The sequence below is a fragment of the Coenobita brevimanus genome, chromosome 40, assembly GCF_032717465.1.
Source record: "Coenobita brevimanus isolate Jiangsu-jjx chromosome 40, ASM3271746v2, whole genome shotgun sequence".
Lineage (NCBI taxonomy): Eukaryota > Metazoa > Arthropoda > Malacostraca > Decapoda > Coenobitidae > Coenobita > Coenobita brevimanus.
Window position 1 is genome coordinate 44,281,190 of NC_136993.1, and position 24,061 is coordinate 44,305,250.

The following is a 24,061-nucleotide window of genomic DNA, read 5'->3' on the forward strand; positions in this document are numbered from 1 at the left end:
TCTGCTTTGTCTCCATATTGAAAGTAGCTTATTGACGTCACCTTAACTCGCACTGGAACCTACGAGTCTTTTAGAGGGTAAGGTAAATAAAATATGGGATAGGCTAGCCTAACCTAAAAATAATGAAACTACATAAACAATTTTAAAGTTCTAAGTACTCACATGCTGGTAGAGGCTCTTTAGGGCGTACAGGCTGTTCGTGTTGAATGATACCTTGGCTTTACACTTCTTGCACTCCAGGGATCCCTTGATGTTCATCTTGCCCCTGTCCATCACCTTTTTCTTGGCTAGAACAGGGCCATATAAAAACGTTCCAGGTGGGGTCACGGGTGGCTGACGTCCATCTCTTCACTCGACTGAGTGTGAGCCGACGCCGACTGTGTCCCTCGGCCTTGGTCTGCCATCATAACCTCTTCTTCCTCTTGCTCCCACTTATGCATCGTCACTTACACTCCCACAGTATCACAGCTCAAATCAAATAGTACAAATATCAAATGAGAAAGCAGTTTTAACTAACAAATGGTGAAGAGTCAACAAGAAACAAAACACTGGTAGGCTGGAGCTCTGATTACTGTACTGTCACTACATTGGCTACTCACTCCTAACTGAATGGCTTGGAGGTTGGAGCCTGGAGGGAGATGCGAGGGGTGGCGGGAAGAATGACACACCCAACCTGATGCCGCCCTGTGACCAGTGGCAGCCAGGCTCAGCCACGCAGGAAATTAAAATTTGAGACAGGTTTGTGTTTGCTGTCTCCCGCAACGCAAATCTGCGATGACTTTGCCGTGAATGCAAAATCGCAAACGAAAATCATACTTCCTCCATTGTGGAATTTGTGATTTGTGGCAGTGGTTTTTGGAGTTGCCCACCTCTGGTATCCATGTATATTATAGTGACATCTGTGTTCTCATTTGTCACTCTGGCCTGCAGGCTGCTTCCCAAAATCTCATCTGGCTCTCGCACTGAAGAGGTTGCCTGCTTTTACATAAGAGTTTCTGGGTATTCTGTCCTTCATGTATACAATTGAGCTGCTAAGGAACTGTCCTCGTCATTCTGTATTTCGTTTTGCCTTTGACCTTCAGACATTTAAACTCTGTGTGTCCACTGCCCAACATTTCGAAATAAATGTGATTTTTTTTTTTTCCAGTTTTTCCTTGGAAGAACAACATACGTCGAGTCTTTGTCTTGTACTTTATTGTGCATTAAAATAATTAGTTTCTTTCAAATTAGGAAAAGCGTCTTGCTGGTAAGATTTAAGGTATGCTACTTCTTAACTTTTACTTCGAAACGTTTCTCTGAAGGGATTTATGGTTGCAATGACTTATGAGAAAAAAAAAATCAGTTAGGGCTTTCATTTTTTCTTTATTTTAATGTTATATTTACTTCTAGGTGACAGACCAGGTGGAGATTCGTAAATCGTTCATGGCAACAATGGTATATAGTGTTCTTCCACAACGTCTTAACAGGTGAGATTCTAATGTTAACCTTTTCACTGCAATGTTCATTGTTACTGTCGATAATCCAGTTTAACTACAGATAATTTTATGCAGCAAAGTAAAGCTGTACACTGTCAAAAGGTAAAGCAAGCATATCTAATCCGAATTTGCTAGATGTCGTTTTAATTATAGAAAAAGTAAGTGACGAGGAAAATAATGTATTCATTAATTTTATTTCACTAGTTAATGTGGAGTAACCACATAATGAAACTGACAGTGCACACATTTTCAAGAGCATTCATCTACTGGCTGTCTACAGACTGGAATTGCATTCTGTACATATAAGCTCCCTTTGTTTCTTCACAATAATGACACTTCTTTTGCTTTCCTTATGTTGCAAAGCAATATTAGTATGCCGAAGAAAGTCCATCCCATAGTGAAGCGATTAGAAACTGGCTCAGTTAACTCTACTGCTAAAAATAACCTCTTTTGTAGGCCAGAGAAAACATTGTATCAGTAGCAATATGTAATATTCTGAAAGTGCTTTCAAGAGAGATACTATATTCATCTACGATAGAAATATATCACCTGCGCATAATTCATTGTTATTTTCGACTTCCCACCGTACAAACAAGGACTGGGGAAGATAAACAGGTGGGAAGGTATCGATGGAGTTGTAAATAACATAGTCTCATGTAATCTGACAATGTTCAATGGTCGAAGAATTGCTCTGGAGGGATGCATGGAGTTGTGGGAAGATGGTAAAGCTGTAAATGTAAACAAATAATCTGACACTGTTTCCAAATGGAAGTTCACCTTCACCTGTAATATAATAATAATAATAATAATAATAATAATAAGTGAAGAAAGCACTCTTTCCAATGGCTGGATGGAATAGATGACAATAATACCAATAAAAAAGTATGCTTTTTAATTCTAGCAGTGTTTCCAGATGGGATTATACTTTCGTCCATGAGCAAACTGCTGCTAAATTCGTCATGGCCACGCCGGTCATAACACCCAGTTGGCTGAGCTTCTACTACCCTTTGAGTGGCCAGGTGTGGATCGGTGTTTTGGCTTGTACGCTGACTGTCTGCATCACACTCGTCAAGGTAAACATGCAAGTGGTCAGGCATGGATGCAACCAGTATTAGTAATAACAGGCAACAGACATCATTCCATATTTATCCATTTATTTCATTATTATTATTATTATTATTACTCGCTTAATGGCCGCCGAAGGGTGCCTTTCTACTCGATGTCAAAAGGCCAGAAATGGTCATTACTCGGGACTGGAAATTGTTTTATTTTTCAAAGTAGAGCATTTCAGTGTTACATTGCTCTGCCAAAAATTGTGCTACAATGTGCCGTTTTGCTGTTTTACAGTAACAAATGGACAGACCAACAAACATACAGAAATTGGATCATTATAATTTAGATTATTATTATTATTAATAATAATATTATTATTATTATTATGTGGCATGTGGGGGCTCATCATCCACCCACTTAGTGTAGCGGTACTCTGTTTTTAGGGTGGCTCTACACTGAGTGGCAAGTCAAATGATTCCCTGTAAATCAGGGAATCATTGACAGCTTTGTTGGTAACCTTACAACCAACTAACACGCGTTCCCTACTTGACAACAAGTGGGTTGGCGGAGGGTTAGTGCCCCTTCCCGGAAAAACACTAACTAAAAATTTGAAAAAGAAGCCTCGGACCAGGACTGACCAAAAGGTGACGACTAAGGATCGAACAAAGGACGTGATACGGATTGCAGCTTCAAATGTGTGGGGTGCAAATGATGATGTGAAAGAAAGAGAGAGACTGTCCAGGTGTTTGAGGGTGCAAAAGCGGATGTATATGGATTAACTGAAACTAAATGGTGAGGTGAGAGTGCGAGAGAATGGGAGTATGGATGTGGTATTATATGCATGGGAGCGGGTGAGAATGAGAGGCCAAAAGAAGGTGTGTGTATTGTTTCGTTTAAGAGCTGGAAGGAGAATATAAGAGAGTATGAATCAGTTGGCTCAAGGCTTGTGTGGGTAGGATTGAAAGTTGGACTACAAATGTGGGCGATTGTGTGTGTGCATGCACCAAGGCAGGATCGTGCAAGCAGAGTGAAAGAAGAGTTCTAGACAAATGTGGAAGTGTGCATGGAAAGGTTTGAAAGGAATGAGTATATTTGTTTGGAGATATAAATGGAAAAGTAGGGAATGTGAAGGTGGATGGAGTAGTTAATGAGTGGGGTGTGCCAGCAGAAGTGGATGAGAATGGCAATGCTCTAGTGGACATTTGTGCTGGGACAGGGTTGGTGATACCCTCTTCAGACACAAAATGATCCACAGGTATACTTGGTGAGTGATGAAATGGTAAAGTGAATGAATGGAAGGCAATGATTCATTATGTGTGTGTGGATGAGAGAATGAGAAGGTGTGCAATGGATGCAAGAGCATATAGAGGTTGGGGGACTGGACTTTCTGAGCACCACTTTCTGGTGGTAAGAGTTAAGGTCCAAATGAAATGGAGCAATAGAAGAAGGGAAGGACAGGAGGAAGTAGTTAAAACAAGGAGGTTAGAGAGGTTACAAGAGGATGGAAAAAAGGCAGAATATAAGACAGAAGTAGAGGGACGATTGGGTAAATATGATATGGAGCAGATGGGGGACGTGGAAAGTGTGTGCAACATATGCACAGAAGAAATCTGTGCAGCATGTGAGGTGCTGTGTGGGATGAAGAGAAGACGAAAGGGGGTGCAAGGAACAGCATGATGGAATGAAGAGGTGAGAGAGCCTATGGCACAAAAGATAGTATAGAGTGTGGATGAAGAAGAGGGATATGGAGGAAGTTCAGAGGCAGAAGAGAGAGTTAAACGTAGAGAGGAAGAGAGAAGCAAAAAGATTAATAAGAGAAAGTAAGAAAAGACTGGATGAGGAAATTAGAAGGAATTTGAGTGTAAAATGGAGGAAATTTAAGACAATGTTCTGGAAAGAGGTAAAGAGAGTTAGACACAGTATTAAAGAAGTTAGTGGGGGAGAGAAAGATAAAAATGGCAGATTACTAGTCGAGAAGGAAGAAAAAATGAGCATATGGAGAGAACATTTTAAGGAATTGTTGAACATAGAGAATGAAAGTAATGTAAGTGTAAGTGGCTAGGGAATGCCTGGGAGAATGAGGTATATTAAAAGAGAGGAAGAAGTCAGTAAGACAGAAGTTGTGGAAGCAATGAAGAAAGTCAAAATGGGGAAAGCCCCAGGAATTGATGGACTGTGTGGTGAAATGCTAAAGCATGGGGGAGAGATGGTAGTAGAATGAATGTGTAAGATGTGCAGATTGGCATGAGAGGAAGGTAAAGTCCTGGAGGATTGAAAGTCAGGCATAATTATTCCTTTGTACAAAGTAAATTGGCAAAAAGAAGTATGCGGTAATCAAAGAGGCATTTTTCTTCCTAGTGTACTAGGAAAAGTATATGGTAGGATACTTACTGACATCTTTAGGGATATAACAGAAGAATTAGCTGGAGAAGAAAAGGGAGGTTTTAGGAAGGGAAGAGGTTGTGTAGATCAAATATTCATTCTTAGGTCTTTAGCGGAAAAGTTTCTAGAGAAGGGAAAGAAGTATGTGGCCTTCATGGATTTGGAGAAAGCATATGACAGGGTGGATAGATAAGGACTGTGGAATGTATTAACTTGCTGCATCCCATTGACGTATATGTACGTCCACACGTTTTGTCACTGTCAGTCCCGTTGACAAATATGAACTCAAATCAATTGCAAGGTCCCTAATTTGCACAATTTTCAATTTTTGTGCATTATTTTTGGTACGTATACAAAGGACACCTTCCTCTACAAGATGCCAGGCAAGGACAATGCCTTTACCCCGCATGACCCCCCCCCCACGCCATTGTCTCGGCAATTCACCTGTTTCCAGTGTCCTGGCCAGTAAAGACATGTCGTGCCACTGTACAAAGTTCAGGGCCAGAGTGATTCCCCAATCGATGGCAATGTGGAGGACAAAGTTTACATAGCATCAGAGGAAGAAACAGTCAGAAATGATGATCAGGTAATGTTGGCATGAAAGGTCAGGTATTCTGATATGTTTGGTGAGTGAAACAATGCTTATATTGCCTATATTACTGTGTGAAGATCAATATACTCTCATACTACATATAAATTCGTACCAAATGAATTAATAAATGCCGCTTATGAGTGGTGTGGAATAGTTACCCTCCCATAGAACTCGTTTTCTTTGAAGCCAGCCTGATAGAAAACCTAGTAAGGTAAGAGGTAGGCTACTGCTACCTGTATCGAGTATTTTAAACCTCAGGTGAGTGATTGCTCTATGATTTTCGATGTTTTTCATGAAAAGTGGAGGTTTGAGCCAAAAAAATAAAAAATCCAAAATTGGTCGGGACTGGGGGGAGTCAGTGGTGGAAAATTGGTCGGGACGGGGTGGGTTAGGAATATATGGAGTGAATCTGAAGTTGCTGAATTCCGTGAAGATTATGTATGAGGGTGCTAAGGTTTCAGTGCGTGTGGACAGTCAACTGAGCTAATTTTGCTATTTGAAAGTTGGATTGAAACAGGGATGTGTCATGTTTCCATGTTGATAAATCTGTATATAGATGGGGTTATAAAAGAGATACAAAGTAGGGCAGTGGATGTTGGAGCGGCTTTAATGAGAGAAGACTGTGTTTGGAAACTCTCTGTACTGTTGCTTGCAGATGATACTGTGTTGTTAAATGAAGACGAAGGGGAGCTGCAAGGCTTGGTGAATGGAAGTGTGTAGGAAACGGAATCTAAAGGAGAATGTAGGGAAAAGCAAAGTTATGATCTTCGAGAGAGAAATGAAATCACTGAATGTACAGTGAGGTTGGACGAGGAGGAAATGGAAAATGTGAGTGCGTTTAAGTATTTAGGCAGTGTGATGAGTAAGGGTGGATGCTTAGAGGGTGAAGTGCTTGAAAGGGTACAACAAGCAAGAAAGTTTGCTGGTTCTCTGAAAGCTGTGATACGAAACAGAGAAGTGAGCATTGCGGTGAAAAAGTTACTGCATGACAGTATTGTGATACCAACTCTAATGTTTGGAAGTGAAGCTTAGACCTTGTTGGAGGGACCCAAAGCAAGAGTGAGAGCAGTAGAAATGAGTTAATTGAAAGGAGCAATGTGGAGTCACATGCAGAGACAGATTGACAAATGAGGAACTGAAGGAGCATTGTGGTGTGGATGTGGATGTGATAGGAAACGTAAGGAGAAAGCCATTGTGGTAGTTTAGCCATAAGGGTGGGATCGGGGGCGAGAAACTGACGAAGAGAGAGTATGTGAGTGAGGTGGAAGGGGGAGAGGGAGGGGGAGGGGGAGGCCAAGGATGAGATGGAGGGATAGAGTGGAGAGGTATATGAGAGAGGGGGGTATGAACTGGGAACAGGGCAGTGAAACTGCAGGGGACAGTGCAACATGGAGAAGATTTGTTTGTGGCCACCCTTTATGGGATGACGGCGTCTGGCAATTTTTAGATAGATTATTATTATTGTTTATATTATTGTTATTATTATTATTATTAGTAGTAGTAGTAGTAGTAGTAGTAGCAGTAGTAGCACAATAATCATCATTATCATTAATTTAGACGTGGGACATTCTCTGACAGCAGCCCGGGGCCGTCTTCCACTGTTAGTCACACACGTAATATTATTTTCACAAGGCGGGTGTTTCTGCATGGTTCCTAAAGATTTTTCCACAGAATCCCTGTACTCTAGCGAAGCACATTATGGTCCTTTGCTTTAGCGAAGTCCTGTATGGTAACACATCAATATGGCGATATTGTTCTTTATTGCTTTAAACTCACCACGCACAATGATGCATTTTACCCTCTCATGGTCGCGGTTTCATGTTCTTCTCCTGTATATAACAGGAGGCAACAATAGGCTACACTGTCTGACGTTTATTCAGGTGAGTGAGTCGGTGGAGACAAGTGTTTATTCTGGTACCATTAACCTTCCTTTGGTGAGGGAAACTTCATTATTTTTCCAGTTAACGCCATACGATAGGTTAAGTCAGTGTTTAACAGGAGATTGACAGCAGAAAATCAGAGGGAGAGATAAAGAAATAAAATGGAAAAATATTTTTCGTTTTACAGCTCAACAAACAAAGACTGTCCTTGAATGATGCCATATTTATGCAGTAATAAGTCATGAGTATATATTACTGTTTTTAAAAATCGTCTCCTCAAACATTTTGCTGGAGCACATATTATTTATGATTTAGAAGAGTAAAGGCAGGGTTCCAAAGTTACTTCTCACCCTCTGCCCTCTCTACAACCGCCACTGTCATGTAAGTAGTAGGGTAGTTCAAACTTTTTGACTTCTTAAAATCACAGCATGGCATTGTTATTTAATTCTACTTCCATACAGCTTTATCACGGGTTGTCCTTTTCAGAGTACTAAGAACTTTAGCCATTCGTAAAAAAAACGGAACTCTTTGAATAGTGAATAATACATAATAACGTCACTGCAAGCAGTGAGTATTCCAGTATGTTACTATTTCAGAGCGTGCAGTATGTGGCCAAAAAATCACATTAGGAAATGAAGAAAAAGAAAAATGATCTTCGGAAGATGGGCACATCAGGCAATCCCGGAAAAAAAAAAAAAGGAGGGGGGGTCCAAAGACATAATTAGATGTATGTGTTTTCCTGACAGTATCTGATGCACGGAGATGCACTTTCTTCATGACTGGTACTGTCTAACCATTCCATTGTATGAAACAGCGCTACTCACCTCTATGACACAAAAGGAAACAGCTACTCACTCACTCATTTCAGTGTCCACGTATATATGTGTCTATGAATATTTTACAGATCACAAGGAGAAAAGTGTGGCGAAGGAGGCATGGAGTGCTGAGTACTGGGTCGGTGGTGCTGGAGTCTGTGGGCACCCTATTGGGCCAAGGACTGTACGGCCGCCTATCAACCAGTCAGTCCAACCACATTCTGGTCAGCACCTGGTTGTTCTTTGGTGTGGTTGTGGGCACAGCTTATCGCAGCAGCCTCATCGCCTCCCTCACCCTCCCCAGGCTGCCTCCCAGACCCGAGACAATCGAAGAGCTGGTGAAAGCAGTTGACAGGTGAGATATTGGCGGACAAAAGAGATGCTAAATGAAACTGAAATTTGAGTTAATGTTGGGTCGTTTTTATATTTATCTTTTGGCTCTGTCACTGCACCCAAGTTCTGAAACTCTCACTTTTTTTTACTCTCCAGTTAACCAACACATCACACTGTGAGTTAGTTTTCTCCCCGCAACTAGTGTTTCATTCATACGCAATGATACTTTACTTCCCAACCTGACTGTTCACAAGCAAGACAACACCTAAAAAATCTACAAATGGTGTTGTCAAGTACCACGTAACACATCATCCTCACAGACTATATTTGAAATATTCCATCCCTCAGTATATATCTCCAACTTACTTTTTTTTTTTTTTTTTACTTTTGCAGTGACTGCACTCGTAACATAATTCACTCCCACATGCATTATTCGTCATGTACATCAGACCCATACGGTCCTTCACTTATGCTCTCTCCAGTGTTTGTCTTAATGCATGAACTGGATATGCACATCCTTTAGCACTGGAAATTATCACGTTCATTGATCAGACAACTGTGTACTGTAAGTTTATCATTTTTCCTCCATGCGCTACAATATGATAAATGCAAGGAATATGCAGTTATTAGATGGTATAAAGGTCAACAAATAACAGAATAATTCTTTCATTTTAATTTGACCCAGATTTTTGTACATTGGTTGCTATTTTCACGAAAGTCATTGGTAGAAAGAGACAACATTACGTACTTCCTTTTTATAGCACTTCATCGTTTCTTTTTTGTTTTATGCAAGGAAGAAGGAACCTGTGAATTGCTCCCTCCATGGAAAAAAAAAAAAAAAAAAAAACAGAAAAAAAAGATATTAGCAGGCAAAATTGAAGATCCATTCATTTCGAGATGACTGGACACACTGCGTTTGAAAGACTAAAGATCAAACAGACAGAGAGAGACAGTTCCAGAGCTGATCTGTTGCATACATGAAGGACTGGGAGTAGCAGTTAACTCTTGCATTAGAGATTTAGAAAAGGGATGAAAGTTTATTGGTAGACGGGTGCTACGTGCCCACCGTAGTGGTGGAGGGATGCGAGCAGACAGTTCTGAGGAGCACTGAAGTAACGATAAAAAAGAGATAAGGATGCAACAGTTTGGCAAAGAGACAGAGATTAAAGGGAGCTAATAAGAGGAGGAAAATTAATGAGACGAAAAGCCTTTGACTCATCCCAGTTAAGAAGAGCTATGTGTGGGAAGCCTCCCAACACATGAGAGTTGTATTCCACTCAGGGGCGAAAAACACTCGTGTATAAAGTCAACAAGTGTGCAGAAGAAAAGAAGGTATGGAGTAGGCTTAGCACACCCAATCTCTTGGAAGCAGATTTTACAAGAGAGGTACTGTGTTTTATCCAAGATAAATCCCGAGAGAATGAAAGCCCAAGTATATTTAAATACGATGCAGGATTGAGCTGGATATTGTTAAAAACTAAAGGGTACTACTGTGGAAGATATTGCCGGGTTGATAGATGTAAGAACGGAGTTTTTGATGCACTGAAAACAACAAGGTTATTGTTACCCCAGTCAAAGATATGAGCCAAGTCTGACATTAGGCGTTCCATAGCCTCATCCCTTGTTTGCTGAAATAACTACAGTACTGAGATAGATGCTGTGGGAAGCGAGTGGAAAGGTGAAGGGTGGAGTCATCAGCGAATGAGTCGATAGGGTTCGGTGTACAGCTTATGTCATTGAATAATAAAAGGAAGAGAGTTGGTGGTAGAACACCATTAACGATAGATCTAGAAGAAAAACTGTGGCCGTCTACAATAGCAGCCATAGAAAGGTCAGAAAAAAAGCTACAGATGAAGGCACAGATAGAAGGATAGAAACCGTAAGAGGGTAGTTTGGAAATGAGAGATTTATGCCAGACTCGATCGAAAGCCTTTGAGATGTCAAGTGAAATGGCAAAGCTTTCGTCAAAGTCCTGAGAGGAAGGTGACCAGGAGTCTGAACGGTAGGTGAGATCACCAATCCCATACTGACGATCAGAAATAAGGTTGTGATAGGAAAGATGCTTAAATAATTTTCGTTAAGAATTACATTCCAAAACTTTTGAGATACAGGATGTTAAAGCAACTGGGCGATAGTTCAAGTGCTGGGAATGGTCACATTTCTTTGGCAGAGGCTGGATGAGAGCTAACCTCCAGCAAGGAGTTGATGTGCAGGCTGATAGACGAGGACAAAAGAGTTTGCCTAGGGAGGGTGTATATACAGAAGCACAGATTTTGAGAACAACAGGAGGGATCCCATCAGGCCCATATGCCTTGTTAGTACTGAGGCCAGTGATGGCAGAAAATACATCGTTTCAAGGAATTTTAATGTCAGCCACGAAGAAGTCAGAGGGGGTAAGAGATGGAGGGACAGCACCGGAATCGTCCAAGATGGCACTGGAGGAGGAAGTCTGAACAAAGAGTTTTGCATTATCAGTAGAAGAAATAGCTAGAGCCATCAGAGTGGAAGAGAGGAGGGGTGGATGATGAGGTAATGTTACTATAAAAGTTTTTGGCAAGGTGCCAGAAGAAGCGGGAAGAATTCGAGTTGGAGAGTTAACAGCATTTAGTACTGATGAAATTATTTTTAACAGAGCGAAGAACAGACTTAGCACGTTTCCGGACAGAAACAAAAAAATGAGGAGATTCAGGAGTAGGTTGGGTCTGATACCTTTTCTAGGCCTTCTCGTTGTTTTGGACAACATTAGAACAAGCGTGATTAAACCAAGGTTAGTTATTTTTTTTTTGCATTAGTCAAAGGATATGAGAATGAAATGGATGTTTGCATGCCCTAGAGAATAAACTCTGCAATGTGCATGGCAGACTCAGATGGCTGTCGGCCATGGGAGAAATAATCATTCCAGGGAAAATCAAAGAAATACGGTCTGAGTGACAAGCATCACATGTTGATTTTAATTTATTGTTACAACTTAGCATTCGAGATGCAAAGATAACATTATTAGGCCAAGTCAGAGTAAACTAAAATAATAATAGCATCTTGACGTTAAGTTTTGGTGCTGCGTTGTTCTAGTGGTCTCAGCCGCGGTACTAGAATTATAATTTTTATTTGTACATTTTTCAGAGTGACAATCGAATCTTTTGGTGCTTCAGTTAAGGTGTTCTTATTAAGCTCTGAATCAAGTGCCTTTAGAGAACTTGGGAACTTGATGGTCATCGGAGTTGATCTTTTAGACGGACTCAACGCAGCTCTGAAGACGAAGTGAGTTGGTTTAACTTACAATGATACCTGTAAAACTCATTGCATAATTTATTGGTATTTCGGAGATAGGTTGACTGACTAAAGATAACTGATATTACTGGGATGCTTGAATGTATTAATCTGTATGTATGCCAAACTTTTGCCACATACATTTGCAGTAGATTTTTTTTTTTTTGTACAGTACATGAAAGGAAAGGGAAAAGAAAAAGAAAAAATGTATAGTCATTTTCAGCTATTTTTGGGTGGCCCACTTTACATACTGTATATTGTACATCGTCTTACGTTACTGGTTAAAGCAAGATTATTTAATGTGTCGGACTCCACATGTAAGCACCAGATCCTGTTCCATGAGGCCCAGCAGTCCCCTCATGCACTGTACCATACACCTCCACATGTCACCACTTCGGCACTGACGTCCGCCGTCCATACTTAAAACATGCTAAGCCTGTCTCATACAGGACTGAGGTATTGGTATCAGAGTGAGTGTTTTTACATGTCAGTGGGTCTTATGGTAGATCAGTAAAGTCTGCTTTAAAAAAAATTCAGAACCATAAACAGTTCCTCATCCTAGCACTGGATTTGAACCCACATCCATGGGAATGAAAGAACTCCTTTCTACCGACTCGGCCCCCGGTATATAACGATAATCGTCACACAGGTTCCGTTTGTTAAGCCTCATTTATTAATCTTTTCTCCAGACGACTTTGTTCGGCTTTAGGGAGGTCTCATGTCCTGAAGGGGTAAATGGATGTCCGATCTGTCCTCACCTGTTTGAAAAATCTTTCCATACCTGAATGATATTGCTTGGAGAAAGCATGGATGAAATGTCAAATGTCACCAGATAGAAGGTAACAGTAGAACCTACTGGTCTCATTGGTGCTTTTGACAATGGTATATATTCGCGAACGCTTACTGTACTGCAGAGACTTTCATGTGGTGTAACTACTTAAAACAATTACTTATTATCTGGAGGAGACAAAAGTAATATGACTTGGTTATATGACCTCTCAAAGATTCCTGGCATTAGTCTGAGAACATATAAAACTTGAGGAACGTACATTTATAATACAAGTGAGCTAATCTTATGAAGTTTTTTCTCTACGTTTATACTTTTTCACAGTATATTAATAAATAGATTTGCCCATGGCTGAGAAACCCCCCAGATTCAGCATAATATTTCGAACTGTCCCAATGATAAAAAGAAAAAATGCAGATACAGACACAAAAGTCGTGTCGTGAAATTTTGTGAAAATATCTCCTAAAAGACTATAGTCTTGGTGAGGTCTGCTTTGTGTCGAACGGACTGTTGGTGGCACTGACTTGAGATGCCATTCATGCTGGGTGACCGGCATGTGGATGCCAGCACATTTTTTGTAACTAAACGAAAATTATCTACGTATTAAGTCTTTCCGACTGCTATTATTATATAGTATACTGTATGTATGAAGCTTGTCTCATCTTTTTCTTTTTTATTACCACGTCCGCAGCGTTACAATTCACTTAGCTCAGTAAGTCTTCGGAAGTCAGCTCTTCATCTTTATAAACTGTAAATCAGTAATCAAGTTGATAATTATGACCCGGGATTGACATTATTAATTAACAGTAAAACAAAACTGACTACAGTATTCAACATACAACAGAGTTACTGTAAGATAATCGATTTTTTTTTCTTTTTTAATTGCTGGCGAACTGAATCTCGCAGACGAGTTCCAACACATTAACAAGACGACCTAAGTCTGCGTACAACTGTTCGTGTGTTTCATTCCAGGTGCAGTTCGTTTCTTAAAGCGTAAGCACTACTTGCAGATGCTGCATCCATCATTCTGATTATTTCCTGGTCCTACAGTGGTTTGGTAACACAAGGACGACCTGAACGATGACGGTTTTCTGTTGTGCCTTTCTCCTGGATTCACCTAATCTACCTCTCTTGCTTATAGCAAATGTTTGACCTGTCTGTTCAGGATTTGCTTCTCGTAAATAAAGGGAAATCATGCCACCTCTCATCTCCCTAATAGTTGGATGGATGTTGCTTTCCCTGGTAAGACTGCTTGACGTTGTTAAGGTGTAATGTGAAACGTCCAGGTGATCATCGCCGAACCGTTAGCATTTCGTACACGAAATTCGGATTCAGTTATTCTCGCGAGTCAGTGTTAAAACTTCAGAATTTCCTGGGTTCATATATACCGTCATCCCATCATCAGCAGATATGAAGCTTGAGGAAGTCACGCATGTCAATCAAGAGTATGTAAACGTGGTAGAGCGATCATAATGTTTCAGGTGTTGCACTTAATCTTCGGACCAAACCGCAACAAGACTTTTGTCTTTTACTGTACACACACTGCTAAGATATTCCAGAATAGAGACAAAGGACTTGTTTAAAGTTTAATGTGAGTGTGTTCCCCAATTTGCATGGAAACACACCAATTGTAAATAAAATTCAGGATACATTTAAGAGGTTGAAATAGCGCCACTTTGAAAAAAACAAAAAGTATGTGCTATAAAGACACGTGAAGTAGCATATGTAAAGAATTCGATTCACACATGAAATCGGTTGCCATTTCAAGTGGGCTCTGCAAAACAGTTTTTCTATGATATGAGCATCTTTGAAAAAGTGAGAATTGCAACTGTAGAATGCATATTATTTTTATTTTCATGACTAGGACTTTTAAATGGCATCTTGAGCCATTAAAATAAAAGAAAAAAGGAATGTTTAAACATTTTGAAATTTCGTGTTAGACCATAAGACACATTTCTATGCGGAAAGTCACTGGGGGGACTGATGACGTGAAAAAAAAAAGGGGGTTTGACAGACATTAAAATGAAATATAGACTCTAAAAATACCATTCCCATCCTGAGATATCAGACATATAAACATTGGAATTTATTGCTGTGAGGACTCCTTAGCACCTCTTCCATAGCAATTTATTTTTTAATGTGCCTGGTTAATATCCTTTTGTACGATATTAATTCAGAGTATTGCGATCCGTAAGGGATATACAGTAGATACAACAGCATTACAGTCAGGTGTAATAAGCATAAATAGTTTTGGAAAATGTGTTAAGGAGTTTCCTTGGCCGACGAGAATACTGGCAACAATGGCTATTTGAAAAGTGACCCTGTGAACTGTCTGTTACACGTCATTCAGAGTAAACTTAGAGTACTGTCAGGCATTACAGAAGGAAATACAACGTGTTTACATTTATTTTTTCCCTTTGCACTAAATATTTCTGTGGTAGGCTATATTGATAGAAATTTCTAAACTAAGAAACCATGAACTAAATCGCTACAGTTCGAGTTAGTTTTCATTCTACATCTGTTCACTATATATCCTGTTATTACCTTACTATCCCCACACAATTATACTCAAGAACTTTTGAGCATGAAAAGCCAGATGTAGATTTCAATTATCGCTTCTTATCAGGCTGAATATAATGATCTGAGTTTTGACAGAACTAAATAGGAAATGCGTCCTCCAAGTAATGGAATTAAGAGAACGTTGAAAGGGAAGGACTCGAAAAGGAAAAAAAAAAGTGAGATGGTGTACAGGCGTGGTAAATACTTTCATCGTCCATATTTCTCTCAGCTGAATATGTCATGGTATCAGCGTAAGTGAACCATTATTTATGTTCTTACTCACAAAAGTGATCCATTCGGGTGAAGGATATATTGATATATATTTTTTTATGTTTAATTTTTAAATACAAGTAGTCAGTGAAACAGCAAATTGGCAGCTGAAGTTGAAGGAACAAAATCGTGTAAAAGATTTGGCATGTGATAAGGCACCAGGATTCCTCAGAACTGAATGATGTACAATTAATAATGTGGTCCATTCTACGAGGCATGCTATGCATTATTCTCCCAGTATCGTATATTCTCTCCTTATATATCTTATCTCAGATATTTTCAGGTGGGAGAAGCCTTTGGATGAATATATATCTTTTACTATACTTCTGTCTTTGTTTTAGGAGTGCTCATATTGGTATTCCCCTGAACCTGCAGCTGATAACATCCCGGAACTTTGCTAAACTAGATGGCACTTCCCCCTTGTATGTAGGCAGAGGAAACGTGCGACAGGCTTCGATGGGCTGGCCAGTCCCTCATGATGCCCCATACACACCTCAAATTGATAAATGTCTAAGGATTATATCACAGGTGGGTAAGAGAAATCTGTTTTCTAGCTTAACCCGTCACGTTCCGAGCTATTTCGCACCTCTGACATCCCCCAATCCCGAGGTATTTTCGAAAAAAAAATTTTTTGGCTAAAACCTCCGCTTTTGGTGAGAAACATCGAAAATTCATAGAGAAATCGCTCACCTGAGGTTTAAAATACTCGATCCAGGTACCAGTACCTCCTTACCTGTCTGGGTTTTCTGACAGGCTGGCACCAAAGAATACGAGTTCTGTGGGAGGGTAATTATTTCACACCACTCATAAACGGTATTTATTTATTTACTTGGTACCAATTTATATGTAGTATGAGAGTATATTGGTTTTCAAACAATAATATGGGCATTATAAGCATTGTTTCACTCACTAACTCATCACCATACCTGACCTTCTTTTGCTATATTACCTGATCATTATTTCTGACTGTTTCTTCCTCAAATGCTATGTAAACTTTGTCCTCCACATTGTCATCGATTGGAGAATCACTCTGGCCCTGAATGTCTTTATTGGCCAGGTCACTGGTAACAGTTGAATTGCCGAGAAAATGGTGTGAGGGGGGGAGGGGGGAGCTTATGTGGTGTAAGGCATTGTCCCTGCTTGGCATCTTGTAGAGGAATAGAGGCAGGTGTCCCGTGTATACGTACAAGAAATCACGCGTGAAAATTGAAAATTGTGCAAATTAGGGACCTTGCAATTGCACGACATACCAGTACGTTGTCGGCACTGGCAAATGCAAAAAGTTGCAACGTACCCATACGTCGACGGGATGGGGTGGGTTAATATGCTTCTGATATGAAATAAATCCTTCCTTGGGTAATAATGACCTCAGAGAACAATATTATTAAAGGTATCATTGTAGTAAATATGTTATTTACTTCACCAGGATGTTGTCTTACATATTCAATTTTTGCAGTCTGCAAGCACTTTTACCAAGTTGCGGATAAATCAATAGTAGTGATTGGGATAATGAAGGTTATCATTTAACCCCTTAACCGCGAGGCGTCACTTTCGTGACGCTTGGGAGCAAGGGATCATACCGCGGGGCGTCGCTTTTGTGATTCTGTGTTATTTTGAATTCACCCGGGCTTCCAAGTGGGGGCTTGTATCATCTATCAGTACTGCCAATGTCCAACACTAGTCAGCACTCCTAATCTCATCTGTACTCCCATCCATTGTTGACAATTTAGCCATTTCTCCCCGTTCTTGACTCCCCGCCCAACCCCCCCACCATTACCCTATCCTTTCGCCTGCCCGGCCGTGCTACGCTAAGTAAATCTTCCCTGGAATTTTTCACTGATTTCATCCATTGAAATAAGCCCTATGTAATATTCTTATACCAAATAATATATACAAGAAAGAAATAAGGTAAGTGAGAGTGCCATACACCTGGAATTGGCTAATTATCACCTGACAACACCTCACGTGCACTCGTTCGCTAATTTTCGCTGTTTTTTTCCCCTTGAAATATGCCGTATAATCTATTTTCGTAATAAATATACATGTAAGGAGGGAAGGGAGAAGCCTAAGTGATATTTACATTCACCTGGAACTACCTAATTTATAATGTATTGTCTAGATTTCCTGCCAATCATATCAGTGCTAGACAAAGCTGTTTCAAGATATAACATTGGTAGCTCTGAATATATATCTAAGTAGGCCTCTAATCTATTTTCGTAATAAATATACATGTAAGGAGGGAAGGGAGAAGCCTAAGTGATATTTACATTCTCCTGGAACTACCAAATTTATAATGTATTGTCTAGATTTCCTGCCAATCATATCAGTGCTAGACTTAGCTGTTTCAAGAACCAATATTGGTAACTCTGAATAACCCCTAAAGCAGGCCTCCACGCTGGCCCTCCGTTATCAGTTTACTCTCATCTTCCGAAGCGAGAGTACGTATGTTTCTTCTTGTTGACTTCAAGGCCTTTTTTCACCCCCATGCAAATGGCCCTGTGACCTTTACCCCCTACTAAACCTCGTGTGGAAAGAGGTAAAGGGCTGACAATTGATAAAAGAGTGACTACGATCTTTCTATTGAGTAAAACAGTGCAAGTGGAATTGTAAATAATGTGTAAATAATGTGTAAACAGCAAGTGAAAGTAATGAATGTAAATATACGTGAACAATGGAAAATAGTTTTATAAGTTATTTCAAGTGACAGTGCACAACACAGTGTAAATAAAATAGAAATGTAAATAACGTAAATAAAATAGAGAACGTAAATAGAAATGTAAATGAGTAGTATTATAAGAATACGAGTATATACCCTAGGAGTAATGAAGGTGAAAGTTTCACTTTAGCATGTCTGAATGCTATGAGTTATGAGAGTGAAGATGAAAGTGACATTCACTCTCAATGCCAGTATACAGGACGAGAAAGTGAATGCTACGTATTTTACTGAAAGAAATTGAATCCCTACAGTGACAATAAACTAATACTACTGAAGGAAACTTATGGATAAAGACTGTAGATATATATAAGTGTTATATAGTAATAGAAATATAAAGTGTGAGGGGTTTTATGAATAATAAATGACAGAGTAACAAAAGCGAACTACTGCCAGTGCGACGATCAGACGCGCTTGTAATTTCCATTGCTTTTACAGTGTTTTTTTTTTTTAGTATGGATCCCAAACTACTTGAAAATTGTAGAATAGTGTTTATAGTGTTTGTATCTGGCTGTGGTAATCATATTACGGGTTGTTGGGAAGTGTAAAGTGGAGACTTCGTTACCCTACTTCAGAGGTCTCCACAAGTCCTACGGTAACAGACGAAGGCTCAACAATCATTCCAGGAGAAAGCTGAAGGTATGTGCCATAAGCATATGTAATTTTATTATTCTAGGACTAATAACTGATTTTTGGCAAATATTTTTTGAGAGTCTGTCGGAGCCCAAATAACCCCGCGGCACACGCAAGTCATTGGTAAACAAGCCCGCGGTGTAGGGGTTAAAAATTCCAAACCTTCAAAGAGTTATATCCTGAGTTGTTAAAAAATTATCTATAGATAGCAAAATAATTGAACTGAATAATTGGATAGTATTGTGGCGCCGCAACAACTCGGCCATATGGCGCCAAAAATATATTAAAACCTGTTTACTAAAACAAAATTGATATCTCTATCAAGGTGAAAAAAAAAAAAGGCAACAAAATAAGTTAATCATCAGTCAGCTATATAATGTGCAAGAAGTTCATCTCCTTAAGAAAACAAAAAATATATGTCAGATAGCCAGAGGCTCTTTCAAGCATGAAGGAAAGAGTAGTCAACTTCCGTTCCCTTATGTTTGTGGAGAAACCTCTAATGGAGGTCCCCCAGACTCGGACACATGTACCTGACACAACACTTCAGGCCTGGAACATTTGTAGTAGGTGAGTAACTGCGACGTCCGTAGACGTCCTCTCAATGTACGGGTACCTGGCTTTAACGATGAATCACTCCATATCACTGACGGATATTTCCCTCGCCCGCATTAACTCTTAATACAACTGTTTGATAGCATTATTTCAGAAATGTATGTTGATTCAGTTAGTTCTGGTTAAATAAAGTCCAGTATAGCAAAACAGAAGTTTGACTATTATAACCAGTATGATACAGTTATGTACAGGAGTGATGTCATAGAGCAAGTCTGAGTGCGAGTGTAATACACGTACCTATCCCTTCTCCCTGGTGAGAAATGATCTGATCCAGCCGGCACTAAGGACATGGGAGAGGAACTGACGGTCCAATGGAAGGTTTCCACTGCCTCTGACTAAGTTATGTGAAACAAGCAATGTGATCCTATGTGATTCTATGTCTAATGATAGATAATAGATATAACAAGATACAGTGGTAGATATAATGATATTCTACAGGTAAAATATAATGTAAGCTGCAACATATACTGCAGGTAGGTAAGATAAGGTATAATAAGTACAGTTAATACCTATATATGGACATACATAAATATGGATACTATTGGTACATTGCTCAGACACGTAAAATAAGAGTGCCCTCAGGCCGGCAAAACAAAAGTAGTAAGGTTATTACAGACTCTTACAATCTAGCTAACCTGTCGTGAAGCAGGGGTTGGTGGAACAACTTCCGGTCCTGATGCCTCACATGTAATACGAGTATGTAGGCGATCTTCCAGATGCTTAAGAAAGCAATAAAAGACACAGACAATGACTAACAACTACAGGGACATAAGTCATTGGGTACAACACATAAGGGTGTATGAATGATGGTACAGAGGACATAAGGACATCACTATCATTCAAGTAGGACAACATCTTCACACGCTCAGACACTACAGTCAGATTTTCAGGATGAACGTCAAAGGACAGAGACAGAGGAACCAAAGAACTGGGTAGGACCGCCTGAAAACCAAGGTGTTTCCTGTTAGGATGGGTAGAGATTGCGGATGAATGAACTTCGCATGAATCAGGAGCAACATAGTAACCTTCTGGAATGACACTATTACTTCTGTAAGAACACAGGAACGTAAGGGTTGCAGGTTACCTGAAGTAGAAGAACTGATTATTGTCAATGTGTGCATGGCAGACCGGCCAGTCAGGACTCACAGGTTCAAACCGACAGAATTTATGGATCAATTCCATGTTATTCTGCACGAGGGCCAGTTCATAAGGTGCTGACTTTGATGGCAACAGAGCAATCAAGTAGACAGGGCAAACGTGAAGGTGGAAATAACTTGATTTACAGGAGGACATTACTCTTTGAGTAGTGAGTGCAGTGGACATAAAATCATCCCCCACAAGAAACATGTTTGACTGGGATGCAAGAGTGAGTAATGAATCATTAAGGTGCATCGGGAAAGGGGTGATGCTGTAAGCTGAATAAATTACATCAGATTTCAAGGGAATGTGAACCAGTATTTGTGAGTCAGTGTGGGTTGCTTCCAACAAGGGGTAGTAAAATTCTAAGTGACTTCCCTTAAAGAGTGAGGTCAAACTGAAATTAACACTTGCAAACTGATTAATGGACCTCATACAATCTAGTGGTAGCAGTTTTACATAAACACGACCCAGCCTGGCATTTACAAGGAAGGTGATTATTGCGGAACACCACTCCTGAAGTAAGGAAACATCTGAATCTAACTGTGCAAGGTACTGAATGAGAAGGTGCAAATTCTCAAACGTGGCAACCTGAGATCCTAAACTACGAAAACGTGCTGTTAGTACATTGGTACACTCGACAATAGTATTAAGGTGAGTCCTAAACTTCACAAACTCGGCATGCTCATAAATGATTAGCCTAGTCTGTGATTCAACTACCTGAGCTACAATGTTCTATTGTTTCCCTAATGTACACACAGCTGACACCTGAATAGTGCCAAAGAACTTCTTCAGGACCAGGCCCCCTAAATCAAATAATCCTCGACGTTGACGGCAGGAGGCAGATTTCCGTCCCGCATCAAGTGAATTGGTGGGGAACTGGTCAGACAAGTCAAGAATCCGGGCACAGAGTGTGTCCATCCTCTCGACTGTTAGATGCAGAGATGTATCCAACGTTGGGTCCAGGGTACTGGCATTCCTGGAGTTCATGGTGAGGAGCGATTGGAATAACCCTACCAAACCATCTAAACATTGGACCAGGATAGGTATCTGTGCCAAGACCTAATCCATGGGAGATATGTCGTATCTGACATTGACTACATACTCCACAATCAGTACAGAGCCCTCTGGAGCCACAAGCACACCAGGATGCACCGCACTGGGAATAGGGAATGCCTGAGCTGTCATCGCAAGCCCAAGGCTGAAAATTTATGATGTGTAGTCACAATGATTTCCTGCAAAAGTTATGTCTAGATAATACATGGTACAGTGCAGATACATAAGAATGGCTTAGACACGGTGAGCAGTGGAATCTTACTTACTATGGTACTCATCAGTGTTAGATGATGATGATGGAGGGTTGGAAGAAGACAGGGAGGAAAATCGCTGCTTACCTTCATACAACTGTTAGTGTTCACAACTCGCTCAGCACTGAAATGTAAGTCCTGGACACACACCTTGCTATCTAGCCCCTCCTCAATGACACGGTGTGGGCCCAAGAAGTGCAGAGAGAGCTTAGAAGAATGGTCAGGGTCAGCCATGAATACCAAATCATCAATAACATTATCACTGGGTTTCATGCATTGGTGCTGGTGATATACTATCAACTGACGAGAGGCGTCCAGGGTATTATGATCTCTACCAAAGACATCCTGACTAATGTCTAAATGAACCTGATCATAATCACCAACGTTATACACAGGATTTGGACCCTGCAGAAGGAGAGTATACGGAAACTGCTTGCCCTCACTGAACAAAGCAAAGTGAGGTGACTCTCCTATGGAGACATTAATGGAACTACTGATGGCATAAGCTATCTGAGGAATCCATTCATCCCACGATGAGTGGCAACCCTGAACCACATGACGAAGAGCCTTCAGAATCTTGCTGTTAGTCCCCTTGACTAAGCCGTTAGAAGCAAGATGATGGGCAACTACATAAGTCTGGTTAATGTTGAACTGGGAGCAAATCTCACTCACCATTTCGTTTTGGAACTCTGCACCTTTGTCAGACAGCAATACCTTTGGAGTAGTGAATGGGTGACAATGATGCTTGGCCAGAGCATGGGCCACGGAGAAGGCAGATTTGTACGGCAGAGGAGCTAAAACCACATACCTTCTGAAATGATCTACACACACCAATACATACTCCACACTACTGTCAGTACGAAGGAACTTGACAGTGTCTGTGTCTACCGTGTCCCATGGCTTAGCATGTGTCAGGTACGACAACACTGGTGCAGGAGGACAACTTGAGCCTTGTGCTGAGTAAATGAGAAACACTGTTGGATGTGAGTTTTAATGTTGGAGCACAGCTTAGACCAGTAGAAGCATTTATCAGCCTGCAACAAGCAACGTTCCACTACAGGATGACCTACCTGGGAGAGTCATGTTCAAGAACCAACATATCCTGAATCAGCTCAGAAGGACCCACGACCTGAGTGGCATCAGAGTCCAAATGCAGCACTATGATACTGAATATCATGTCAAAATCAGACAATGATCCTTGGACATCCCTATCAGCACGACGATTGCCTGACTCAAGAATGCAAACAACAATAGACCAGTTGAAATAACTTCATTGTGCAGACCAAATCTTGACTAGAGAGAGAGTGGATAGAACTGTGTCTACCACAGCTGCAGTGACTTAGGAGCATTCCTTGACAATGCATCAGCCATGACATTCCCCTTTCAGGTAGGTATCATATCTCAGGATGGTAGTCCTGAATAATCAAGAACTGCCTAGCTTGTCTGCTGGACAGATTGTGACGCTTGAAGAGATCAGTAAGAGTCGTGTGGTCTATATAAACTGATGTCATACCCAAAGATGAGATCATGGAAGTGCTTTAGAGCCCACACGACACCAAAGGCTTCCAAATGCATCACAGAGTAGCCTGTTTCAGCATCATTAAGAATTCTACTTGCATAGGCTGGTGGCCAATACATCCTAGACGCATTGCGCTGGGTCAGAACAGCTCCTAGACCTGTACCAGGAACATTGGTAAAGATTGTGAATGGCTTCTTGAAGTCCGGGAAGGATAGGATAGGTGCAGAGATCAATGCAGCCTTTAAATCAGTGATGGCCCTCTCCTGATCAGGTCCTGAGACAAAGGGAACCTTTTTCTTTAACCCGCACCGTCCCGGCGACGTGAATTAACGTCCGCACATGATGTGCACTCATGTCCCGGCGACGTGAATTAACGCGGCAACATTGCAAGTTGCTGAATTTTCACATTTTTCAAAATTCGCGCCTGATTTTTGTTTCGCCCGCCTACGCAAGCCTCACCTACTCACCGCCAGGCGGATAATCCCCTAGACCCAGATTAACCCCACCTGACCCTGTGATCCTTCACTTACCTGTCAGCAGTCACCCAGGTCAGACATGGCGCGTCGTGGGCTGTCAGACGAGGAGATACAAGTCGCCCTGGATACCTTTACAGGGGATAGTGATTCCCCACTGGACGACGACACCCTCGATGTCGATTACATGCAGCCTGAGGAGGTTACCAGCAGCAGTGATGAGGAGGTCCCTTCCCCAAGGAAGGTCAAATATA

The 24,061-nt window shown here is 40.7% G+C and overlaps 1 protein-coding gene across 1 annotated transcript; it reads left to right on the forward strand.

Annotated features, from left to right (window-relative positions):
• Positions 1-2,421: 2,421 nt before the first annotated feature.
• Positions 2,422-21,574, forward strand: LOC145397066 (glutamate receptor ionotropic, kainate 3-like). The gene is made up of 5 exons (XM_080270277.1): positions 2,422-2,548; positions 8,287-8,552; positions 11,651-11,788; positions 15,755-15,941; positions 21,347-21,574. The coding sequence occupies exons 1-5, from the start codon at positions 2,435-2,437 to the stop codon at positions 21,572-21,574; spliced, it is 933 nt and encodes a 310-aa protein (XP_080126403.1). The 5' UTR covers positions 2,422-2,434.
• Positions 21,575-24,061: the final 2,487 nt, after the last annotated feature.